This window comes from Haliaeetus leucocephalus, unplaced genomic scaffold (genome assembly GCF_000737465.1).
Source record: "Haliaeetus leucocephalus isolate CR32 unplaced genomic scaffold, Haliaeetus_leucocephalus-4.0 Scaffold362, whole genome shotgun sequence".
Lineage (NCBI taxonomy): Eukaryota > Metazoa > Chordata > Aves > Accipitriformes > Accipitridae > Haliaeetus > Haliaeetus leucocephalus.
The window spans coordinates 4,802,671-4,824,624 of record NW_010972798.1 but is presented as its reverse complement, the minus strand read 5'-3'; the positions used below and the strand labels follow the sequence as shown (position 1 = coordinate 4,824,624).

At 40.7% G+C, this 21,954-nt stretch overlaps 1 protein-coding gene across 1 annotated transcript in view; it reads right to left on the bottom strand.

The window, feature by feature from the left end:
• USP13 (ubiquitin specific peptidase 13 (isopeptidase T-3)) overlaps positions 1–16,955 on the bottom strand; it is a 42,985-nt gene extending 26,030 nt beyond the window's left edge. Inside the window, exons 1-5 of the mRNA XM_010572927.1 lie at positions 16,857–16,955; positions 12,647–12,704; positions 2,818–2,939; positions 2,251–2,393; positions 1,869–2,053 (exon numbers count right to left, since the gene is read on the bottom strand). Coding sequence (XP_010571229.1) covers positions 1,869–2,053; positions 2,251–2,393; positions 2,818–2,939; positions 12,647–12,704; positions 16,857–16,955 — 607 coding nt within the window. The remainder of the gene's footprint in view (positions 1–1,868; positions 2,054–2,250; positions 2,394–2,817; positions 2,940–12,646; positions 12,705–16,856) is intronic.
• Between the last annotated feature and the right edge of the window lie 4,999 nt (positions 16,956–21,954).

Genomic DNA, 21,954 nt, shown 5'->3' with positions numbered 1-21,954 from the left:
TACTCAACCTATTGAAGCAAGCAACTTTTCTGACTCTCTCATGCATCCTGTCCAGATCCAAGAGTGGAAGACAGAAGTTTGGTTCAGTTCCTGCCCTAATCCCAGATCTGTTTGTTGACAGAACACTACAAAATGGGGCTAATGTCCCAGAAATCTTTCATAATGTATGCAACACAGATTTCTCAAGGAAAGACAAGGAGCTCTCCTCTGCTCCCTCTGTGTACACATAGGGTAAGTATAAGTGGAATACCAGCACCACCTCTTTCTCCTTCTTACTGGTGTGAAAAAAGAGTAAGTTATGTCAGCAGAGGGACGAACACTTATTACTCCTCTACCACCACATCTTCACCTCCAGCCCAGGGAAGCAGAAACCAGACAGACTTTGCGTCACAATCAGCCACGGAGCCTCTTTCCTGAAGCTCGTCTGTCATCCAGCCCTATTGAGAGGTTATGATTACCACTGCAATATAGATCAGAGAGAGAATAATTACTGAAAAGGAAACAAGGAGGGTTGGGGGAGGGAAGTCTTTTCTATAGGGAAACCAAGTAAACATCATCCAGAAGAACAAAGGTCTGTGGAGAACAGCTGGTGCCCTCATTCAGAGGGAAGGATGACAGCCTGTCCTTTGTTATCCCAAAGGCCACCCAAGAGAAGAAGTAGCAGCTGATCGGTGGGAGGCAGAAGGACAGCAGCCATAAGGAAACAAGTACTGCTGCTAAAGATGAGAAAGAAAAGAAAACAAAAAAATTGAAAAAAAAACCCTAAAGAATATTCTGTTTATTTTGTAGATGCAGTTGAAACCTACAGCTGGGCAAATCCTAAACACCTTCAATAATTGAGATGTTCTGATAGAAATCATCCAAGACCAGGCTTATGCAAGGAAACAATATTCCATCTGGGAAAGTTCCATCTGGGAAAGAAAAGAATGAATTTTGCTCAGTGTTTCTGTGCCACAGCTGGATGAATCTGACTACAGTCTCCTTTTCCTTGACACTGAATAGGACTTAAAGATGAAAAACTCTCAACTGATGTGTGTTAAAAAAAGGGCTGCTCTAAACACCTATTTTTCATCCATATGGTCAAAAGCACTAAAACCAAAATATAATCATGCTATGTGTTCTTCTGTTTTTTATTTCTCCGTACAGCTGCAGCAAAGGATCTCTTTGCTTATGACTTTTTCAGCTTCTCATGTTTTTACTCCATCTAATCCTCACACACCATAATCTTCTCCACAGCAACACTGCAGAACATCACGCTCCGAGAATAAGCAAACAAGGATACATCTATAGCTTTCTTCCCCTCTCAAGATAATCAAGCGTTTTACAAATGAGCATCACAGCAGCCCCATGAAGATGAGTGTTCATTAGACTGAACAAAATGTTACCAAAACACTAAGGAAAAATAGCACAGTTTCTAATATGACAAAAAACCATACATGCTGTTAAGAATGGACTTTTCTGATTTTAAAAATCATTACCCTGTTATTGTTTCTATGTTACAGAGGATTGAACTATTTGCCCTAGCAAATGTAGCAGAACTGAAAAATACTGTTTCTCTGGATTCTGCTGTTTTAAAATAATACCATTCTTCTATTATAAATCTACTATTATATAAACCCAAAAAACTATTTACACCAAATATAAAACAGGAGGAGGAAAGCAGACAAAAAAGGTAAGGGCTTTTTCTGAATGGAGTGTGTGCCATTCCCCTCAACCCCTATAAAGATTCACAGACTCACAGGTTTTTCTTTCCATATCACTCTCTCAAACATTTGCACTAGAAGCACAAACCCACTTGGTAATAGATATACACCCGTTAGTCTCATGCACAAAAGATACACCATCTCAGAACCTCCCACGTGGCTGACCTGCTCCATCAGGAGTGATGGTTCCCAACTTCACTGCCAGAGGATAACCCGTCTCCTTGTAGTGCTCCATTGCATGCCCGTTCCCCCCACTGCCATCAAAGAACCACTTTCCACATAGCACAGAACCATCTGTCAGGTTTAGCCACAGATTCTCCCGCAGGTCACATTTTGAGCATTTCCAACCGCTGCAAAAGAAAACAGAAAGAAACGACAGAAGTAAGGAATGCAGGAACCAGTCCTGTATTTCCAAGGTAGGTCAAACCAAACATACACACCCAGCCCAGAGTCATGCAAGAGGATTGTTGGCTGAGTTGCTGGCTTTAGTTCTGTTACTCTGGACTGTGTTAGAGAGCCTACAATGAACAAACTTTATTACCCTCACCTGGGGGGAATTCTAACACCATTGTCTAACTGTACAAGTGTTTTGGCATGTTTAGATGCCTGCAGCTCTTCTTCCCAGGAGTCAGGGTCCTGCTTCCTGTAGGGTGATTTTGCACTGAGGAGAGCATCACAAGCTATTGTCACCTGGAAGACAAATGTACGTCAATCAAAACCTAACATGATTCAGTGACTGGACAGAACTTGGCATTCAGCCCATTGCTAATCACATACAGAACTGGATATCAGTAAGACTATTTATATACTTAAATATGCACGTAATCTTCTAGATTGCAGTTGTTATTATTTTAGCAGGAGAGTAAGCACATGTGCTATGTGAGCTTCCCTGGGACAAGCTGGCATCATAATAAGGGAAGGAATACAGGAAGTAAAAGGAAATCCAAGAAACAAAGACAAAGCAGACTTTTAGAAATTACTGACTCTCTATTATAGCTAGTTAAGAAAGATCTCTATGTAAAAACAAGCACTACACATAAGAAAACAAAGCACCGTCTTGATAAAGACTGAAGCAGGAGACAATTCCTATCACCACTTGCACACACTCACTGACCAGTGCTGGTAACTCTTCTATATTGGGTAATAAGATTTCATAGTGATCAGGAAATATAACGAGTTTTGCTTCATCTTCATATTCAAAGTCATCATTGTTGAGATCACTGTTTGTCTCTAGATCTGGAAAACAAGATGGGGAATGTTAGGAGATTGTCCTGAGACCAAGGTTCCTAAATTGTGGCAGGGGTACCACCATGAGGCATTGCTTGCCTGGCATCAGCCTGCAAGTTAACATTGTCAGCAGTTTCTTATGGCTAGAAATTTTTGTGAAATCCTGGTCTAAAGTGAAATCTTACCATCCTGCAAGAGGATGTTCTGAGGACCAAAATTTCCATCTTAATCTCATCCCCAGTCACAATCACAGTTGATTTGGCCACTCTCCAAGCAGTCCACTGTTGCAGACATCACATTCTGTGAAGCATCTAACAAAATTCTGCTCATTTTGGACAAAATCAGGATGTAATACTGCTGCGCCTTTTACCCAAGATCTTGAAATGCTATACAATATGGAGACCAGGTCACACTACCCATGCCCAAATTGCAGAGCAGGAATAATACACCTCTGTTTCAGTCCCCCATATTTTCCAGATCACAGACCTGGCTGAAACATGCTATGGCTCCCATCCATCTTGAACCTATGACCTTTCCTCCCATGATGACGTCCATGGCTGGAAGTATTCCCGCACCTCATCCATAGTCTCAAATACCTACAGCAAGTACAGTTATACCAGCATTATCCCTCTCTTGCTAACTCCACTCTGTAACCAGTGTAATTATCTGTTTAAAAAGCACTTATTAACTACCAAAGCTTTCCTTTGAAGATCAGGCTTTCCATAGTGTTTGTGTACTCTTATTGCAGTGTAAGGATGACTTTTTTTGCTTATATATGAGCCTTGATCAACCAACATGAGCTAAAATGCTTGTCCAAAAGTAAGTGGACCCAGAAGGAAGCCAGAAGGGTATATAAGTAACCAAATGGCTAGTGTTTTTATCTCTAGCTCCATCAAAAACATAATTATCCCATAGTGAAAAGACCAAGTTAAAATCCTGGTCAGTTCTTTCCGGAACAACTGAAAAAGTCAAGACCAAACATGTGCATGTTGTGTCAGACATTTCACAAGATTCAGTTGCAAGAATAGCCTGGGCAAGGATGGGATCTTCTGGATCCTTCTCCTATCTGGAGATGCTGGATCTACTGTATTCTGATGTACCAGACAGTCACTGACAGCATAAGGTTCAACCAAGAAAGAAGATGCATTAGCAGTAGGCTAAAGCTGGCTCTTATTTTCACTCCAAGTACATGCATATGCTTTATGAGTCACTCAATACTAATAGAGCATTGGCAGCAACCACTTCACCCTGGGAATGCCTGAAATCTCAAATGTATATTTGGGAGAGAGGTGAGGATGACAGAGGCCAGATTCAGAAAACTAAGCTCTCTATTTACCCAGTGGGCAGTAACAGCCTGAACATCCTAAGTGATAAAACAAGTATCAAAAGATATTTTAACTTGACCTGGAAAGACCACCTCGAGAGGAACGTAATCCAGTTGCCATTCAATTTTTGGCTCACCTGCTGCACCAGCCAGTCCTGAGGGGTGACAACACCCACTGTCAGTGACTTCCAGCAGCCTTATCTCTTTCTCAGCAGCAACCAACAAAAGCCCCTTCTCATCAGCTGAATACAGACACAAAAGCAAGAACTTTTTCTTATACTGAAAGCATGACGTTTATAAAGAAAATATTAATTCTTTACTAATTCTCTGAATCACACTATTCTCATAATGATCCCTTCCATTACTGCAGCAAAACAGAGATAACCAGTGACCCCACTTTACTCTGGGCTTCTTTCCCAGCTTGTATTACAAGCCTGTGTTTTGATAAAGGAGTGAGTCTCAACAGATGCAGTCTGCAACAGTAAGCTCTTTTGCTCTATGAAGCAAAGAAATTGAGTATCTCCAAGCTGATGATACATATAGCAACACATCATTTAATGCTCAGAAATTTGATGGTGGCCAGCATAGAAAAACCAAAAGTACTGACCATCTCCTAAATATGACAGAGGTTCCTCAGAGAGGATAAAAACTCAGTGTATGTTCAGACAGGTTTAAAGGCAGCAAACGCCTCTTCCAGGGCCTGCAGTCACACCCTTCACTCAGCCACCAGAGGGAACCTGAGGACAGCTCACATCCACTATAGTTATCTGTAGACTTGTATAAGACCCGCTGGTGTTTTCATTTCCTCACGATACCAACATTAAGTTTATAGTATTTACAATCCGCTATATAGAAACAGCAATGATATAGTTGCTTGGGTTCAAAATATAGACACACACTTCAGTTCATCTCACAAGCCAGACAACAGCCAGGTAGTAGTGACTTTACTGCTACTGACCTGACCTGCATTTGAACTAGTGATCCATGGATGAAAGACTGAGTATCCTATTAGCAATCATCTGCTGCCATCTAAGGACTTCACACACTCAGGAGCATCAGCCTTTTGTATGTAATGGGTAGGGAAGGAAAGTTCCTTTTTACCTTCTCGGGCTTCATACCACTCACATTACCAGAAAAGCAGAAAATTATGTCCTGTCAGCATGGCATTCTGGATGTCTGACATGCTGGTATGGCAGCATCACACTTCTTATTTTAAAGAAAGATACACACAGCTTCGTAACAGTTCCAGGACAAAACCATGAGAATTTAACTGGCAATTCTGCTTTTGAAGATGACCATGTAAAGCTGGTACACTTCCACTCCACACACATACTCCCTCTGAATAGGAATTCAAAGGACCGCTGGTGCTTTTTGGCAATTACCACTCTGAAGACAGTTTCTCAAGGTTCAGATCCAGTACATAAGAGTGAAAGGGACTTCCAAGGTCACTGACTGAAGTCCCTTGATACAGCAGGTGACCATATAAACTAATTCCTTTTGTTGACTATCAGACAGGCCCCTTAATGATGTCCAGTTTAAAACCCCCAAATCACCACTCATTTTTAAATTTTGGCTTGTATGCGCTGAAAGCCATAGTTGCTAAGTTCCGCAAGAAGTTCTACCTGCATTTTATTTTCTGCGCCTGTGCAAGGGCCAACACAGCTAAGTAAGCATGAGCATAGATATAATAAAAACAGATGACGATTACGTTAGAAGGCAACGGAGCCCACACCAAATGAGGGCAGAGGTTGACCCCATAGCCACTGGGCATCATGTGCAGTCTGCAGGCAGTTTTGATGTTGGATTTTAAAACTAGCATAGAATTTGAGAGAGGAATAAGAGTAACTATAAGAAAGAGACGCAGGAGGAAATCTACTTGCAAATGAGGCACATTTGATTAAAAATTACTGTAACACTAAACGCACTGAAAAATATGAACATTCCAGCACCATACTTCATAGAAAGCTGTTTCTTGGACAAGGATGTTCTTCCAAGATGCGCTGTAAGTAGATGAATCTCTGGGCAAAAAAGGGTTTACTCAGTTCTAAGACTGAGCCACAAGACAGCCAACCAGTTTGTAATCTTTTTAAAGAGCTGACAGCTTGATGATGAATGTCCACATGACATTGTTCCCCTTCTAGTGGACTAACAGCTTTATGGTGCCTCCTCAGAGCCCCAATTAAACACTGTTGTCACTAAAACAAAGTGTCCGTAGGTCATAAGCGTTGTGTTGGAAGGCTGCGACGACAGGCAAAGCAAAATAACAGACACATTAAAACACAGGCTGGACTGATGTTATTTTGGCCAAGTGGTCAGTAGAGTAAATTTACCCCTGCTCACAGGCATCAATTTAGTGACGGTGAGAAATGCACTGCTGCTGAACTGACTGAAAACAGCAGCTGGAGGTGGAAGACAGACTACTGTAAACCAACCCACCAGAGGGAAAGAAAAGGAGTGGATGTGCCCAGATCAGATTTAGACAAGTTAGCAACTGACTGCACTAATAATAGTGGCATAAGGAGACTCCAGGCAGGACCCCTAAACAGGATTTCCTGTGCATATGGATTTGTGTGCATATGAAAGGGAATACAAACATGAAAATTGAATGATGATGTTGACTAGTGAGCTTACAACTAATTTTGAAACCCTAGAAAGACATCTTTGGAATCTGAGCTTGATCCTGCTCTCACTGAAAGCAATGGACAAATTTGTATTGACTTGGAAGTGGAGGACTGAGTCTTTAAATCAAATGATTTCTTCCTGAAGCCTCTAAATAATAGTGAGTTGCAGCAGCAGCACTTTGCAAACTATAAGCTATTCAGTTCATTTGTCTTTGGGCACATCTGAAACACTGACCTCATCAGATGAGCTATAAAAAAGAAAAAATAAAAAAAAATTCACTTTACAGTCATAACGTTCTCCTTTGTAGCAAAAAGAAAAGCAAAACTTTCTACTAGGATCATTTGGATCATTCACTACTTGTAAAATAACATTCAAAGTGTTTACTACAAAGCATTAGTACGCTGTTCTTATTGCTAGATATAGACCTCACTCCTTGGATTACTGGCACAGTCATGCGTTAAACAAGCAAAGCTAAACCACCAACATTCAAATTCTTAATTATTTTGCTAGCAGCATTAGCCTTTGTTAATCTAGCCTGATTTCCACAGTTTAGCTAAAGCAGCAAACTGTTAAGATTCTGTTAGTGTAAGGTATCTGCTCACCATTCTATACTCAGCTCAAGCTTAGATGGCAAAGCCAGAAAGCAACAGGTTCACTCATGGTCTAATCAGTTCCACTCCTACTGCTACGGAGTACACACAACTTCACTGGGTCAAAATTTAAAAAAATATTGTCAGGAAACACTCAAATCCTCCTAAATCACAACTTTCTATTCATAGATGTTATATTGGCTCTGGCTGAGATGGCGTTAATTCTCCCCATAGCATCCCTCATAGTGCTGCACTCCGTATTGGTAGCTAGAAAGGTGTTGATAGCACACCAGTGTTTTGGCTACTGCTGAGCAGTGCTTGCACAGCATCAAGACTCTCTCCCCAACATTTCCTCCCCCTCATTTCCTCACCGGCAGCCTGGGGCTGGGCAAGATCTTGGGAGGGGACATAGCCAGGACAGCTGACCCAAACTGACCAAACGGATATTCCATACCATATGACGTCAGCTCAGCTATAAAAGCTAAGTAAAGGCAGATGGAAGGGGGGGCATTCATTATTTACATTTGTCTTCCAGAGCAACCACTATGAGTACTGAAGCCTTGCTTCCCAGGAAGTGGCCAGGCATTGCCTGCTGATGGGAAGTAGAGAAAAAAAATCTTTTGTTTTCCTTTGCTTTTGCGTGCAACCTTTGCTTTTGCTTTATTAAACTGTCCTTATCTCAACCCATGAGCCTTTCGTTGTATTTTCTCTCCCCTGTCCAGTTGGGGAGGGGGAGTGATAGAGCGGCTTTGGTGGGCACCTGGCATCCAGCCAGGGTCAACCCACCACAGATGTATACTCTATAAGGGTTTACTTACATAAATATAAACTTAGACTACACATGGTAAAAGTCCTCTTCTGAAGCTTACCAAACAAAAACATCCTTACTGAAAACAGGGTTCTGCTACTGGCTGCTATGAGATCTAGGAGAGCTAAGTGGAGCTGTGGTCAAATCCAGTACTTATCCACTCTTACGAATGGTCTTTACACTTGGAAACGGTAGCCCTAAGTGCATTCACTGCTGTAGGCAGGCAGGTGCCATCCAGGAAAAGCTCAGCAAGTTTACACATTCTCCCAGACTCTCTAAGTGGAAGTTTTCCTTTCCGAGGCCTTCTCTGAGACCAGCTGTGTGTCATGGATACTGCTCCTCACTGACACTCTTCTCACCAGCAATTACCATCCTCACAGATCTGCTGACAGAGCTGTTCATTTGAGTACTTTAAAACATTTTAATTGATGGTCTAAGATAGCCCTGACTTTGCTCAAAACAGACCTCACACAACTTGCTGCACTGGCAGATACTGCTATGGTAACTGGTCTGGAAGAGGACATCTGTCTATGGACAAGTTTTATGACAGCCACTCTGCCGGCTCTGTTTAGCCTAGAGACGAGGCTCTGGCATGGACCAACAGATGCCCAGGAAGAGGGCACCAGAATAAGGCAAAAATGTGGTGATTCCTCCGTCAGTGTATAGATACCTCCTACCTTCCAGATATCTATTTGTGGGTTTTTGTTTGCTGGGGGTGTGTGGTGTGTGTGTGTTTATTTGTCTGGTTGGTTTTAGAGAAAGAGAGACAGGGGGAGACACTGCATGCAGCTGTGGTTTCTCTGTTCAAAAGAGAGGTTCACTTCACATTTATAAAGCAAAATAACAGAGAACAAAATATAAAATGTTGCTCTAGTCCTGATGTTCCACTTGACGCTCTCACTGCTGCTGACAACTGAGCTGACATTTTCAGAGAACCATTCACATCATATCTCTCTCAGAACTACCTTTCTGAACAATAATAGCTAATTTAGACCACATCACCATGCACACAGTCAAAGCACTTCTCGTCTTCTTTGCATTTTTCAACATTTACTTATTCTATTGTTTAGTTACTCAGTAACACATTAAAAATCACTTCTAATCTCTTAGATAAATTTAAATTAACCAGCAAACTCTATTTCTTTATTTTTCAATCCCTTCCCAGACCATTTATGATTACATTAATTCTTCATAATTAGAACATTACGAAGGACTCCACTGATAACTCCTGGGAGTAACAGGTCCCGGGGGACTCTGCTGGTAGCTCTACTGTAAGAACTAGGCCTCCAATCCCTTCAATACAAGGATCTTCCCTCTTATTCCACTACCCCTTTTGACCAGGATCTTGTAAGGACGATCTTAGTACATTCTGTTAATTGAATTTCTCTTATTCACACAGTCCCTGAGTACATAGGGGGACTACTACACATAGTCCCAGAGTTTTCTGGCAGACCCAGAACCATTACTTCACTTTGGAAACACCACAATGGTTCTTTTCTGTCCTGTCATATTTATACAACTTCCTATGGATTCTGACTCATTCTTTCTTCCAGATGGGCCAATATGAAAATTAAATTTAGTGATGATACTTTTCCTGGTCCCATCGTGTCTTTTTTGTCCAAAACTGGTATCACATTTACCATGCTGTAGCTGATTTAAACAAGAGGTTGCATACCAAAGACAACAGTGCAGCTGTTTCTTATCTGAGAGCCTTGTGATGTCATGGGGAGCTACCATCTTGTCCTATCAATTAACTTCTTTCCATTTTACAGACAGGATCTAAAACTTCTCTGTGTAATAGCCAGACATATTGACAAGCACAAAGTATCTTCAAACTTGCTAGCCTAGATAACAATGCAATGAGGATACTACTCCATGCATTGTGATGCAGACAGTCTGTTTTAAATATCACCCCAACCCACCTGAAAGCTTGCAGTCTGAGCTGAAGTTACCATATCCACACTGACTAGCAACATCTAAACAATCTAGATTAAAGGCAGTTCATACATTTCATTGCACAATGTTATTATCCTTCCTGATTACATATACCACTCACAGCCAACACCCTCCAGCCTTCTCCAAAAGAAAAACAAAACAAAATAAGCCCAAAACCTAATGCATGTGCACACATGCATACACACCTTGCTATGGGTCTTTTAATGTTTAGGGAAAGATAGAGCTTCCAGTTGACTGACTCAACCAGTCTGTGTTTCTATTGCATTTGCTGGATAGTAGCAGTGCTAGAAAGTAATCACTGAGCATCCAAAAGATGTTTTCCTAATACTAAGGAGATTGAAAAGGTTTTAGTATCTTTAATAGCTTTACATCAAAGAGGATTATAAGAAGCAATGTAACAAATGCCCAAACTGGATTGACTTTGTACACAAAGTTTAAATCTCTGGGTCTTCAGGGAATTATTCAAAGACACCTAGAAACACAGTGATGTTAGAGTTACCCATTGATCATTGTCTATTCTTGTCTGATAGGGTAAGCCCTAAGTGGCAGGCTACATATATTGGCTGATAATAGCCAGTTTGGTGCAAACCTCTACCATAGGTGCCCAAGGTCACAATGAGAAAGACAGAAGTAAAACAACCTGTTAAGATGAGAAGTCCAGCAGCTCTGAACCAATAAGGAAGATGTTGGATTAAGAGATAACCCCTCTGTGCTTTTGTTTCCTCAGCTACGAACAAGGACAGGAATAATTCTTTGTTCTTTACTTTAAGCGTGGCCAAAAAATAATAAAATCTGCTGAGGCAAAGAAGTGGATACAAAGCATTTGAATGCACGGAAGTACTATCTCAAGGATCAGAGCAGAGAGCTGATACCACTTTACTCCAGCCAGCAGGGGCTGCAAAGAGGACTGCAGTAGAACAACAGACCAGATGAGATACATTTTCAAAAGTGCATTAGATTCCAGAAGTGCTGGATTAAATTATGATAGTTCTGTGTGCTCAATCCATCCCAGTGAAAGTGCATTGCCTTCAGAAGTTCCCTGGGACCAGGACACTTGGAAGTGCTGCACCAGATCTACTCATCAGGAACAAAATGCTCATGTGCAGGGATGGAATTTGAGGACTCCAACAAGGCACATCAGAGACACTACGCTATGTACACTGTGTGCTGGCCTACCACAATGACAGGAGCCTCAAAATGTATGCAGTAGATCAGCAAGAGTAAAATTTGACCATGCTTTTGTACTTCTTGTTTACACTCACATTACTAACACTGTACAACCATTGCTGCATTGCAGCCAGCTTTGTTTCTGAACCAATTATGTGTCCAGTGACAAACATTATTTTCAATGTAAACTGACAGTAAATGGCATTTAGACCAGCGTCTGCGACTTAACAGTCTCTTCCTACAAAAAAAGTTTTGTTTCTTTATGACTCGCCTTAAGACTTTTTTTCTCTCTAAGCCCTCCTTGCAAAACTTACTCCAGACATTAATAGCAGCAATTTAATGGATCACAATCTGCAAAGGCCTTTTAGGGACACACTCCACAGATCAAAGCAATTCCAAAGAGAGGCCATGCTATTGTTTCCCTTTAGCCATAAGAGCTGGCAATTGTAAAGAAAACATTTAACTTCTTCATTAACAGAAGAAAAATTCACTATTCACTATTAATACAGAGAGAATAGATAATAGATGAATCAGAGAAATATCACAACTGGTGGGAGGAGGGAGAATATAGGCTTTGCATCACATTCCCCTCATCCGTATTTGCGGCCCTCAGGTTTTCTGGGTAACTTGAATCAATGGGTATTGGATGAAACAGACACGGTAAAAATACTGCTTTCCATGAAGCAAGGGGATATAACTGTGGACATAACAGAATAAGAATTGGTAAGAGGTGCTCATAAGATATGTACTGTTGCATTCATTACAGGAGAGACCACAACATCACTTAAGAACATTTACCTGTGTAACAACTTTGAAATAATAACAACCCTTCCTATAACCAGCTGCTGATCAGAACAGTGCCACACTGAGGCCCTGTTATACCTAAACATTAAGTATAGATAAACATTTCAAGGGTGCTTTGTGGAAATCACAAAGAGAGAAGGGACAGAATTAGTCAAAAAATGCCTATCAAACCCTAGACTGTTTGAGAATAGTTGAGGGCCTACTTCAGATTAAAATGTTTCATGTATACATACACATTTATCTCAATATGCACCAAAATTGCTAAGAATTACTTATTTGTGGGGACCAACTTTAAAAACTAGAACCAAAAGTTAAAAAAAAATAACCCAACAGAAAAAGAAAACCCATAAGGATCCCCAAAGCCAGACACAATGGTGGACAGAACCCAAGTACACAGGCAGACAGGGTCAGAAAAGGACTGTGTGAAAGCAGCTGTTCACAATACCTAAAAATAGCTTAGCATTCCTCCTTTTTGGTAAAGCTCCACCAGATGCCCCTGGTACCTTCTGGAAAGAGAGAAAGAAACAATTAAAAATCCATCAAGTGAGACAACAGTAAATCAGCAATAATCCCATGCCATGACCATTTCTGACACACATCTATCTGTTCATGGTCCTTCTATTAAAGCACAGTCCTTGCTGAGCAAGAATGTAAGTCATCTTCATGCATCTCTGACAGTGGGACCCAACTCATCATTGCTTACTACCCTCACAGAGTGAGAAACCCATCATCTGAATCCTCCATATTTTGCTCTGTTAGCAATTAAGCAGAGCATGTCTCATGGTCACCGTGGGTGACTGCTGTTCTATCAACAAGACAGGTACATCTAGCATCACTCAGACCTCTCACCACTAGATACCCTACAGTATTTCTTAATGACTAAGGCTGAATTAGAGAGAGGAAGAAAAGGCTATTATCTGCATAAAAGATTCAATCCTTCACAACTGATTCCAGAAGACAGCAAAGTGGTCATACTATTAGTTCAGCTGATTTTTTTCTATCCAGAAAAAAATGCCCTTTCTACCAGGATCCATGCCTGCTTCCATTAAGATCAATCCAAGTTACCACCATGCTTTCTTAATATTAGAAAGTATGGAGAAAACCTGACAACACCAAAGCAATTGCTTAGGGGAGATTTTATTTTATTTTTTAATTTAAGCTCCACAGCAGAGAATAGTAACTGCCAAGTGACTTTCAATTTCAAGCACTATTTTCCCAGTTCAAAATACCTCAGACTACTAGGGAAAACACTAGTAGCTGAGGAAATGTAAAAGTCAATGCACTTGCTGCTTAAGCTGTTTATTAACAGGCACCATTAAATCAAATCAAATTAAATCAAATCAAATAAGCCTCTGCGGCTGTAATGCCAACATGATGCATTATGTAGTGTATAATGTTAGTGTAGCTGGCGAGGTTGTTAGGCAACTTTTTTTTTTTAATAATAATATTGGGATACAACAGGTGGAGAGAAACCAGCCAAGAACCTGTCAGCCCAGGGAAAGTTCATGTTTGCCTCTGCTCCTTGGTAGATGAAAGGGTCACATATTTTGGGTGGTTCCCTTCACCATGTAAATAAAGCTTTGGCCAAAGCAGACTGCTTGAATCATCAGTGAGGTCTTATACATCATAGGAAAGTTTTCCATTCTTAGAAAGAGCAGATGCCAACTAACACTCCTTGGTTGCACTTGAGAACAGAACCTATTATCCACATATACGAGCCCTAGGGAAAGGGATGTTGCAACTCTAGCATTTTAAAAAAAAATATTCCTCAATGAAGTGAAAATAACAAGCAGTACTGGAATTTAACAAGTGGAAAGCAAGTAACCAAGAATCCAAATTTATTATAAGAAAGCAGCAGCAAGATACAACATAACCCAATTACAAATATATTATGATTAAATTACACATACTGCAAGGATTATAGCTTCAGAACAACAACAACAAAAAAAGTTGTTTCCAACTAGGAAGCTCCAATTGAATTCTGACATCACCAAGTGGGATACTGTGAAAGTCATTAAAACTAGAGATTTCAAAGAGGAAGAATTCACATGGAGTGTTTATCACTGCCAGCTTGACATTAAATATTTCAGTTTGATTTTCCAAACTGCTGAATATATCTGAACTGGAATGCAGATGCTCAGTACTCCTGAAAAACCCGGGACCTGACAGGTTTTTTTATCTTGTTTCTCCATCTGTCAGAAGTCACTGAAAACATTCCCCATTCACAAAACAATTTTGGCTTCTAACAGATGTGACACACCCAGCAAACGGGAGTCCACTCAATGCATCGGTAGTGGCATTAAATTCCGTTTGTGATGCTTCTCGTACAAAGCGTCAGTGTAGCCTATTCTGCATTCTCTTTGACTGTACCATTGCCACATTTTTTACAACAGCACCATCACTGATAAAATCCAGGAACCCATCACTGTAGGAAACGTTATGTTTCTCTGCCTAGTGTTTTCAACAGGGCTGAGGTATCACTATAGCACCAAGCTAAAGCTCTGCCCGGGGCTGAGTACTACGCAGGCAGTTGTATACGTGTCATACACTTCAGAAAAATGGCTGATTTAAAAATTCTGAAGAGTAAAATTCTAGGAAAAAGAAAAAAAATAAATTTCCTTGATTTAGCTAAGAATTTTACCAGAGGGTGCTCCATAACTTGCGCTTGAGCACATTTCTGATGATTCAGCACATGCCTCTGGTGCTGATCTGCCACTGGCAGATACCCTAGCTCTCCTTAAGCCAATAGGCTGAAGATCTGACCCTTATTTTCTAATTGAATTGTGACAAGATACACAACTGATACTTATTCCAAACACCCTCGGAAGCAAATAGTGATTTCTGCAGCAATGCAGTGCATTCTGCAAGGATGATGCCAAGGGAACCACAGGCAAGAATAGCAGCCTCACTAAAAGAGTCTTAAGATGATAGCATATCCAATGCCTTTGGCTTTACTGTATCCCACACCATCAAAAGCTTGGCTTAAAAAAACAAAACCACAATGCAGCATGTGGCAGACACTTCATAAAACTGTACCAGTAAAGGCCTGACATTTCACATTGCTCAAAGGAAAACATGGATAGCACGTAAGAAGGGAACAGTCATGGTAAACAAAATCCACGGCTAATGTATGATGAATCCTATCTATGAGCTATGTTGGATGACATGATCTTCACCTGTACTGTAGAGTCAAACACTGTTTCCTACCACATGACGCAGTGCACCAGTGCGTCACCACCTTCAAACATAGATGCCAGGCCCCTCTGCTACATCATGAATCACAAGGAGAAAAATAGGAACCACTGAACTAGTTCAACTGAAGGGGTACGCAATGCCACACAACAGTCGGTATATTTGTTTCTCCCTTTTGGAGTTCTTAATCCTAATCTTTACCCAGGAACGGAATTTTTGAGGCCTCATTTTAACCCCAGTTTACCTTAATATTGAAAATTCCCAGGTCACACGCTGAAAGAAAGTTATATACAAGGGAAGCCGACAGGATTTCTGCCCACCTGTCTCTAGTCCTAGATATCATCTTTCAGGAGTGTTAAATTCACTCAGATGAACTGTTGCTAAAACTAGACTAGGCTCTCCAAAGACTCCGTTAACAGTGTGAAGGAAGATGTTGCTATCACCCTTACAAGGAAAGACAACTCTAAAGTATAACAAACATCATTAACAATCTCAACCTGGAAGGCATGCAATTTACCTCACTATAATTCTGATAAAATATGAATAGTCATCTACTGCAAATAAATAAATGATCAGGGCATTTTACATAACTCAGGGCCTTCATCACCCAGGGGAAACATTGCTGTAGAACAAGAAACGTGAAGTATTCTATCCCACTCCAAGCAGCTATTTTAGGCCCTCTAACTTGCCAAGAGACAGAGCTTACGGGAGAGTAAGCTATAAGCAAACCCAGTGCCTTCCATATAGCTCAGGTCAGAAGTCATTAACAGCCTTTTAAAGACGCCAGACAAACCACACACAAACACATGTTATGAAGCACAGGTTTTAAGTTATTGTTGATATGCAGTGATATTGTGGAAGAACAGTGAACATGAAGTTTGTATGTATACATCCATGTGGGGGGGGTGTAAGACTGAATGAGGGCAGTGTGTGGCTCTAGAATCTAGCATTAATTTAAGCTAAGCTTTAGATCCCAGGCTGGGTCAGGATTAAGGCTCATGATTTAATTGTACAGAAATCTTAGGATGAAAAGAAGTCCTGTCACCCTGAGATGAAACCTCATATTAAAAAAAATCTCAGAAGCTTCCAGCCAAATCTGAGACAAAAACAGTAATTCTACACTTCAAAGGCAGCTTTTGGAAAAGTATTTAGTTACCTACAGTATGCATGTGATATGCAGACAATATATATGTGATACACCGAACTGTGGAGTAAAAAAGATCAGTGGAAGTCAGGCAACAAGCTGCCTTTAAGATCTGACTCTTTAGGGCTTTTGATTCATCTCAGAACTGAAGCTATAGGATTGGTTGGGATCCAAGCACCTGAATTTGATATCCAGCCCCAAATCTGAACATGTTCATTTCTGTCACTCGAGATTTGGTCTAGGTCTGAAATGCATTAACTAAATGAGCACGAGACCCAAGAACTGCCAGGGTAGGTAGTTAGGAAGCCACAAGTCTCACCTCTATCACACGTCGTTTCAGATGCAAATACACACACTGTCCTGTTTTCCGGTAATGCCTTTCAATGTGTTCCCTTCCAAATCCCAGAAACGTGTTCATGCACACATAGAGACCTCCTTCTGATTCCTAAAAGGAATGACACAAATAGTTACAGCACAGAAAGAACTGAACAGGACAGAAAGGACTCAGCAAGCAGAAAAAACAAAGAATTGCAGATCTTTTCTGTTATCAGGCAAGCACTTAAAACATGGCTTTCATAGCACATTATGGTGTTTACATTATCAGTCCTCTAAGGAACTTCCACATCTATCACAGCCTACAGAAACGCATTGAAATGGGTTACTTTACAACTAGAGATTAGTAAGCATCCAAATTGGAGGTCTAGCAGTTAGTCTTGAAAAATTCTGCTTGAGTGCCCAATCCACAGAGATTTCTAAGTGCAGAAATTTGTAAAGCATAGAAATAATGAAGCACAGGCATTTGTTTGAAATAGCAGAACTTTTTTTGGCCATTTGATTGCAAGAACAACATTCCAAATCAGAAGCATGGCAGAGCTGATGGTCCAGGGATTCAGCCACAACTTCTACTATTGATCACAATCTTGTCTGACAAAAACAGATCTCAAGTGATCTTACAGCTCTTAGAACTGGCTAACAAGAAAACTGGCAAGTGTTTTGTGAGCATTCTTCGGTATCTATCAGGGATTCTCCCTATTCATGCAATTAGAGTGGTTGGAGACAAGGGCACTACAAAGGAAATATAAAGATATATATTCCCGGTACTGATCACAAATGCTGACATTTCACTAACATAACCTGGCAGGAGTCCTATCACTTTTTGCTCTCCCAAAAGCTGGGTGTTGATGCTGGCTGTTATCAGGGTCTTTTTCCATTTTAACATCACTCCCAGATCTCTCCTACACCATTCAGACTGCCAGGAGGACTTTCAGTCATCTGGTTCATTGGTGTTGGATCAATTTTTTAAGCCGTCTCTAGCATGTATTGTTTTTAATAGGTGATGCATAACAAAGATTGAGCCTTTCAGAAGTACTGTGACCTTCCTTCTACTGTGAATATGTTTGTGCTATTGGATAGTACAGAACATCTCATGTTAAACTCCCCAAAGAACAACACGAACTAAACTCATCCATAGGCACCTTAGATGGAAATTAGAAAAAAAACCAAAAAAAATTTAAAAATCATTACCTCCAGAAACAAGTCACATTAGGCGCATACATGTGCATAATCATGTATTGAGAATTGTTACAGCAACAATTGCTTTGACAGGATACCACCTGATAGTGCCACACCTGAAACATATTCAATACAGTAAACCAAGAAGTTCTCTCCTGCCTGGCATACCTCTCTTGAAGGCTCTGCCAGGCAGGAACCTCTGCTCTACCTCTGAGCCCAGCCACGCCCCTCTCTCAGAGTGAGCACAAAGCTGCCCATCCTGCCGTGCCAGCCATGGCACAAGTTAGGCTCTCTCTGGTCCTGTGGACTGGGACAAGTAGCAGAGGGCAAGTCTGACAGAGATCATAGCTGATCTCCAATACTTTCCTAACCAGCATCAGGTTAATACACCTTATTGTCTTCCAGAAAAGGCAGCTGAAGGGCTAATAGTGTTGAGCAGTTGTTGCTCATTTGATACCTGGCACAGACTGGCTAGTGCCTGACAAGCCTCTCCCCTCCCACCACTGCCCCAAAACCAGGCTTGAATGTGCTACTCTGAACCCAGTTAATTCTCCCCAGGCTGTTTCAAAGACTGGCACTGAGTATTTCTGTAGGGCTTGAAGGAATCTAAACTTCCAGCTTACCTACAACCTTCCTCCATACCTGTCTGTTACTCTTTCAAACATGCTCATTTGTATCAAAACAACTAAAGCCAGTACTGAAGAACTGCCTTGGCCACCAATAAATACTGGTACTTCCACAGTGGCCAGCAGGGCCATGGAGCTGAGGAACAGAACACGAAGAGAGACCAGAGAATGATGTTTTACCCAAAGACTTTAGAAAATATCTGCCTCTTCCACTTTTCTTCATGTGAACCAACGCATACAAGCTTCATCTTTTCAGATTAGCTGAAAGATGAACGTGTAATGAACTATACAGCTGTTCCTTTACCTACCTCTAATGGACAAAAAATTGCATTAAGCATTCCAGGATTCAAATATGCAATCTGAAGCAAGGGTTTAGACTATCTGCCATTCACACTTAACATTTACCGTGAAGTAATTCTTTCAGCACCTAGCTATCACAATGATTATCTCTGCAGAGTAAATAGTAAACTATTTAGCCATCTCATTTCTGATCCACATAACACCTATCCGAGATTCTAGTTAAAAAAAAACCACATCTCATTTACATTTGAAATATTCACAGCCTTGAGAACAGGGCTGATATCTACAATTGTGCTCAAAAGTAATAAAATGGTTAAAAGAAAACTCCAAATCTGGTATTCGAAATAGTCACAAAAACCCGATTGTATTTAAAATGGGTTACCTTTATTTTAATTTTCACTACTCTTTCACAGATTTATGTACTTTAAGGCCCATTATACCTTTGCTGTCTGCTCTTATATCCTGTATTCCAAATCCTTTTGCATTATCTTCTCTGAGAAGGTCACGGCTGTGTCCGCTACAAGAGAATCCTACAGGTACCCAGCCTAAATAAAAATATAGAGTGTTGTCACTCTCGGGTCTCAGGAACTTTGTTTAGAATTTTATTTTCTTGGAGACCATTCTCGCTTTTTCTGGAGGGAATCCAAGAGACCACTGAACCACTTTTGATAAGCAGTCTATGACAACAATCTAACACTTTCAGTATATGAGCTAAATGTAGAATCTGAGTAAGTAAGTTGGTTGTGGTTACTAACAAAACTGTTATTTCTCCTCGAGAATGCAGACAGACTAGTCTCTCACGCAACTTGGAAAGAAGCGGACAGACTGTTCAAAAGCCTAAAAGGTCACAGCAAAACAGGGGAACATGTGAAAAAGCCACCTTTGCAGAAGGCTGCATAAAGGATTAGGCCCCTGTTTGGTGCTCAGAGAACACTTGACTGATCTAAGACAGGCTTTGTGCTGGTGGATTTAACCCTTCTGAGCACACAACCAGTTCTGAAAGGAACAATATTTTACATAGGCTGTGGCATGTAAATCTTTGTAATCAACATTTGTTTTAGATATGTGTGAAAGTTTATGCTGGAGGAAGGCAACATAGCTAGTGTACTGAAGACACTATCTTACACCAGAAAAATATAGCTTGTCCTGAGACACAAAACCAGGAATTTTAGCTAGGTTCCCCCCCACCCCTTGCCTCAGCATGTACTGAGCATGTAGTGTGAAATTTAGGATAAAGTGATGTATAAACATTGCCTTCCATTATTACTCCAGTCTAAAGACATTGTTGGGGCAGAAGCTTGTACTTGCTCAGGCCTTGATCACTACCCAGAAGGCCACTTGAGAGTAGACTGGTCTTCTTACCCTCTAAGCAGAAGGAAAAGTGGTTACTCTTCACTGTATTTCTTCCTGTTCTTTGCTGCTAAGATGGTCACAGTATGCCAGGTGCTTTATTAATAGGACTGAGACACAGAGTCCACACCAGAGAGAAAAGTATTTAAAAAAAGAAAAAAGCTCTTCTTACTTATTTAGATAATAATTCATGTTTTGCAAAGATAAGATGAGGAACGAAAGGGACAGGGAATCCACAGTGAAAGAGCTAAAATGCAAGAGAGTCACTCCCTCTCAGGCCTGAAAAACAGGGCAAGGAAGCTGGTGGATGAGAGGTCTGGCAAACACAAATGCCAGCCCACAAGGAAACAGAGAGAGATCACCACTTTACTTCACACACGCTCATGGCACCAGACACTAATAGGTTTTAAACACTACTAACCTGATCATGATTTGAACTAATGACCTGCATCGCATTACCAAACCCCCGAACCATTTAGACCCCTTAGGGAAATCTAGGGTTTAGCAATTTCAACTCCTGAGGTGGCTCAGACAAAAATGAATTTATAAAAACACAATTGCTGTGGTGATCTGCTAACACAGCAAACAGTTACAGACTTGGGCACAATGCCTACTATACAAGTGTTTGCTTTAGATCTACTAGAACAATGGTAAAACTTGCTAATATAGGTATCAGAGAAGAGAGTAAAATGGCACCCCAAGTCTTCACAAGTCTCCATACCCAAATATAAAGAATGAAAAGGTTGTTCATCCTATCACATACAAAGTAAAAAGTACCAGCTATGACAGAGGGGCACTGGCTCCTCCGTGCATTCTGCCATGGTTTCCACGAGAGTGTTTCCCTACAAAAAGCACAACCATACAGAACTGTTACAGGCTCTATTCAGAATGTCTGTTCATCAGGAATCACCATAATTAATCTGGTTGTGGTCACAAGACTCTTGTTGTATAACTACAATCCAATCTTTAATATATTTGGAAAAGTTACAGGACCATCCTTAACATACACATACTGCATTGAATCCCACAATAGTGTAACTAAATGACACATATTTTCTTTCAGGACAGGCTTAAAAATGAATAACAGATGTCTCAGCCTTAATACTCACCTCAACAATACATAATAATTTACAATGAGGAAGAAGAAAGCCTGTCTCTTTGTCATGCACGAGTACTACCTAAATTGAAACAAGGGGAAAAAAAAACCAACCCCGAAGCAAAGCACAGCCAACCAACTGAACACAATAGCACATAGAGATGGCTCCAGCAAAACAAAAAATTAACTTTCAAGTTTCCACTGCAATAAATATGGTAACTTCCTTGGGAGGAAGAGAAGCGGGGCTGGGAATCAACCCCAAAAAATGTGTGCCAAAGGCCAGGAATATATCTAGTCACATTCAAAAGGAACATGAGGTATGAACACTGGCATAAGTCTGCCTTCTAGACAACTGTCCTCTGTCACCCAAAGGTAACAGGAAAGCAATGGTGACAAAAAGAAAGCATAAAAGGAATAATAAGAAGTAAAATTGGGCCTCTTGTAAAGAGGAGGAGAAGGAGAAGCAACAGAATCAGAAAAAGCAACGGAATGACACAGATTTACATTGCATTGATCACAAGTACACACAAGTA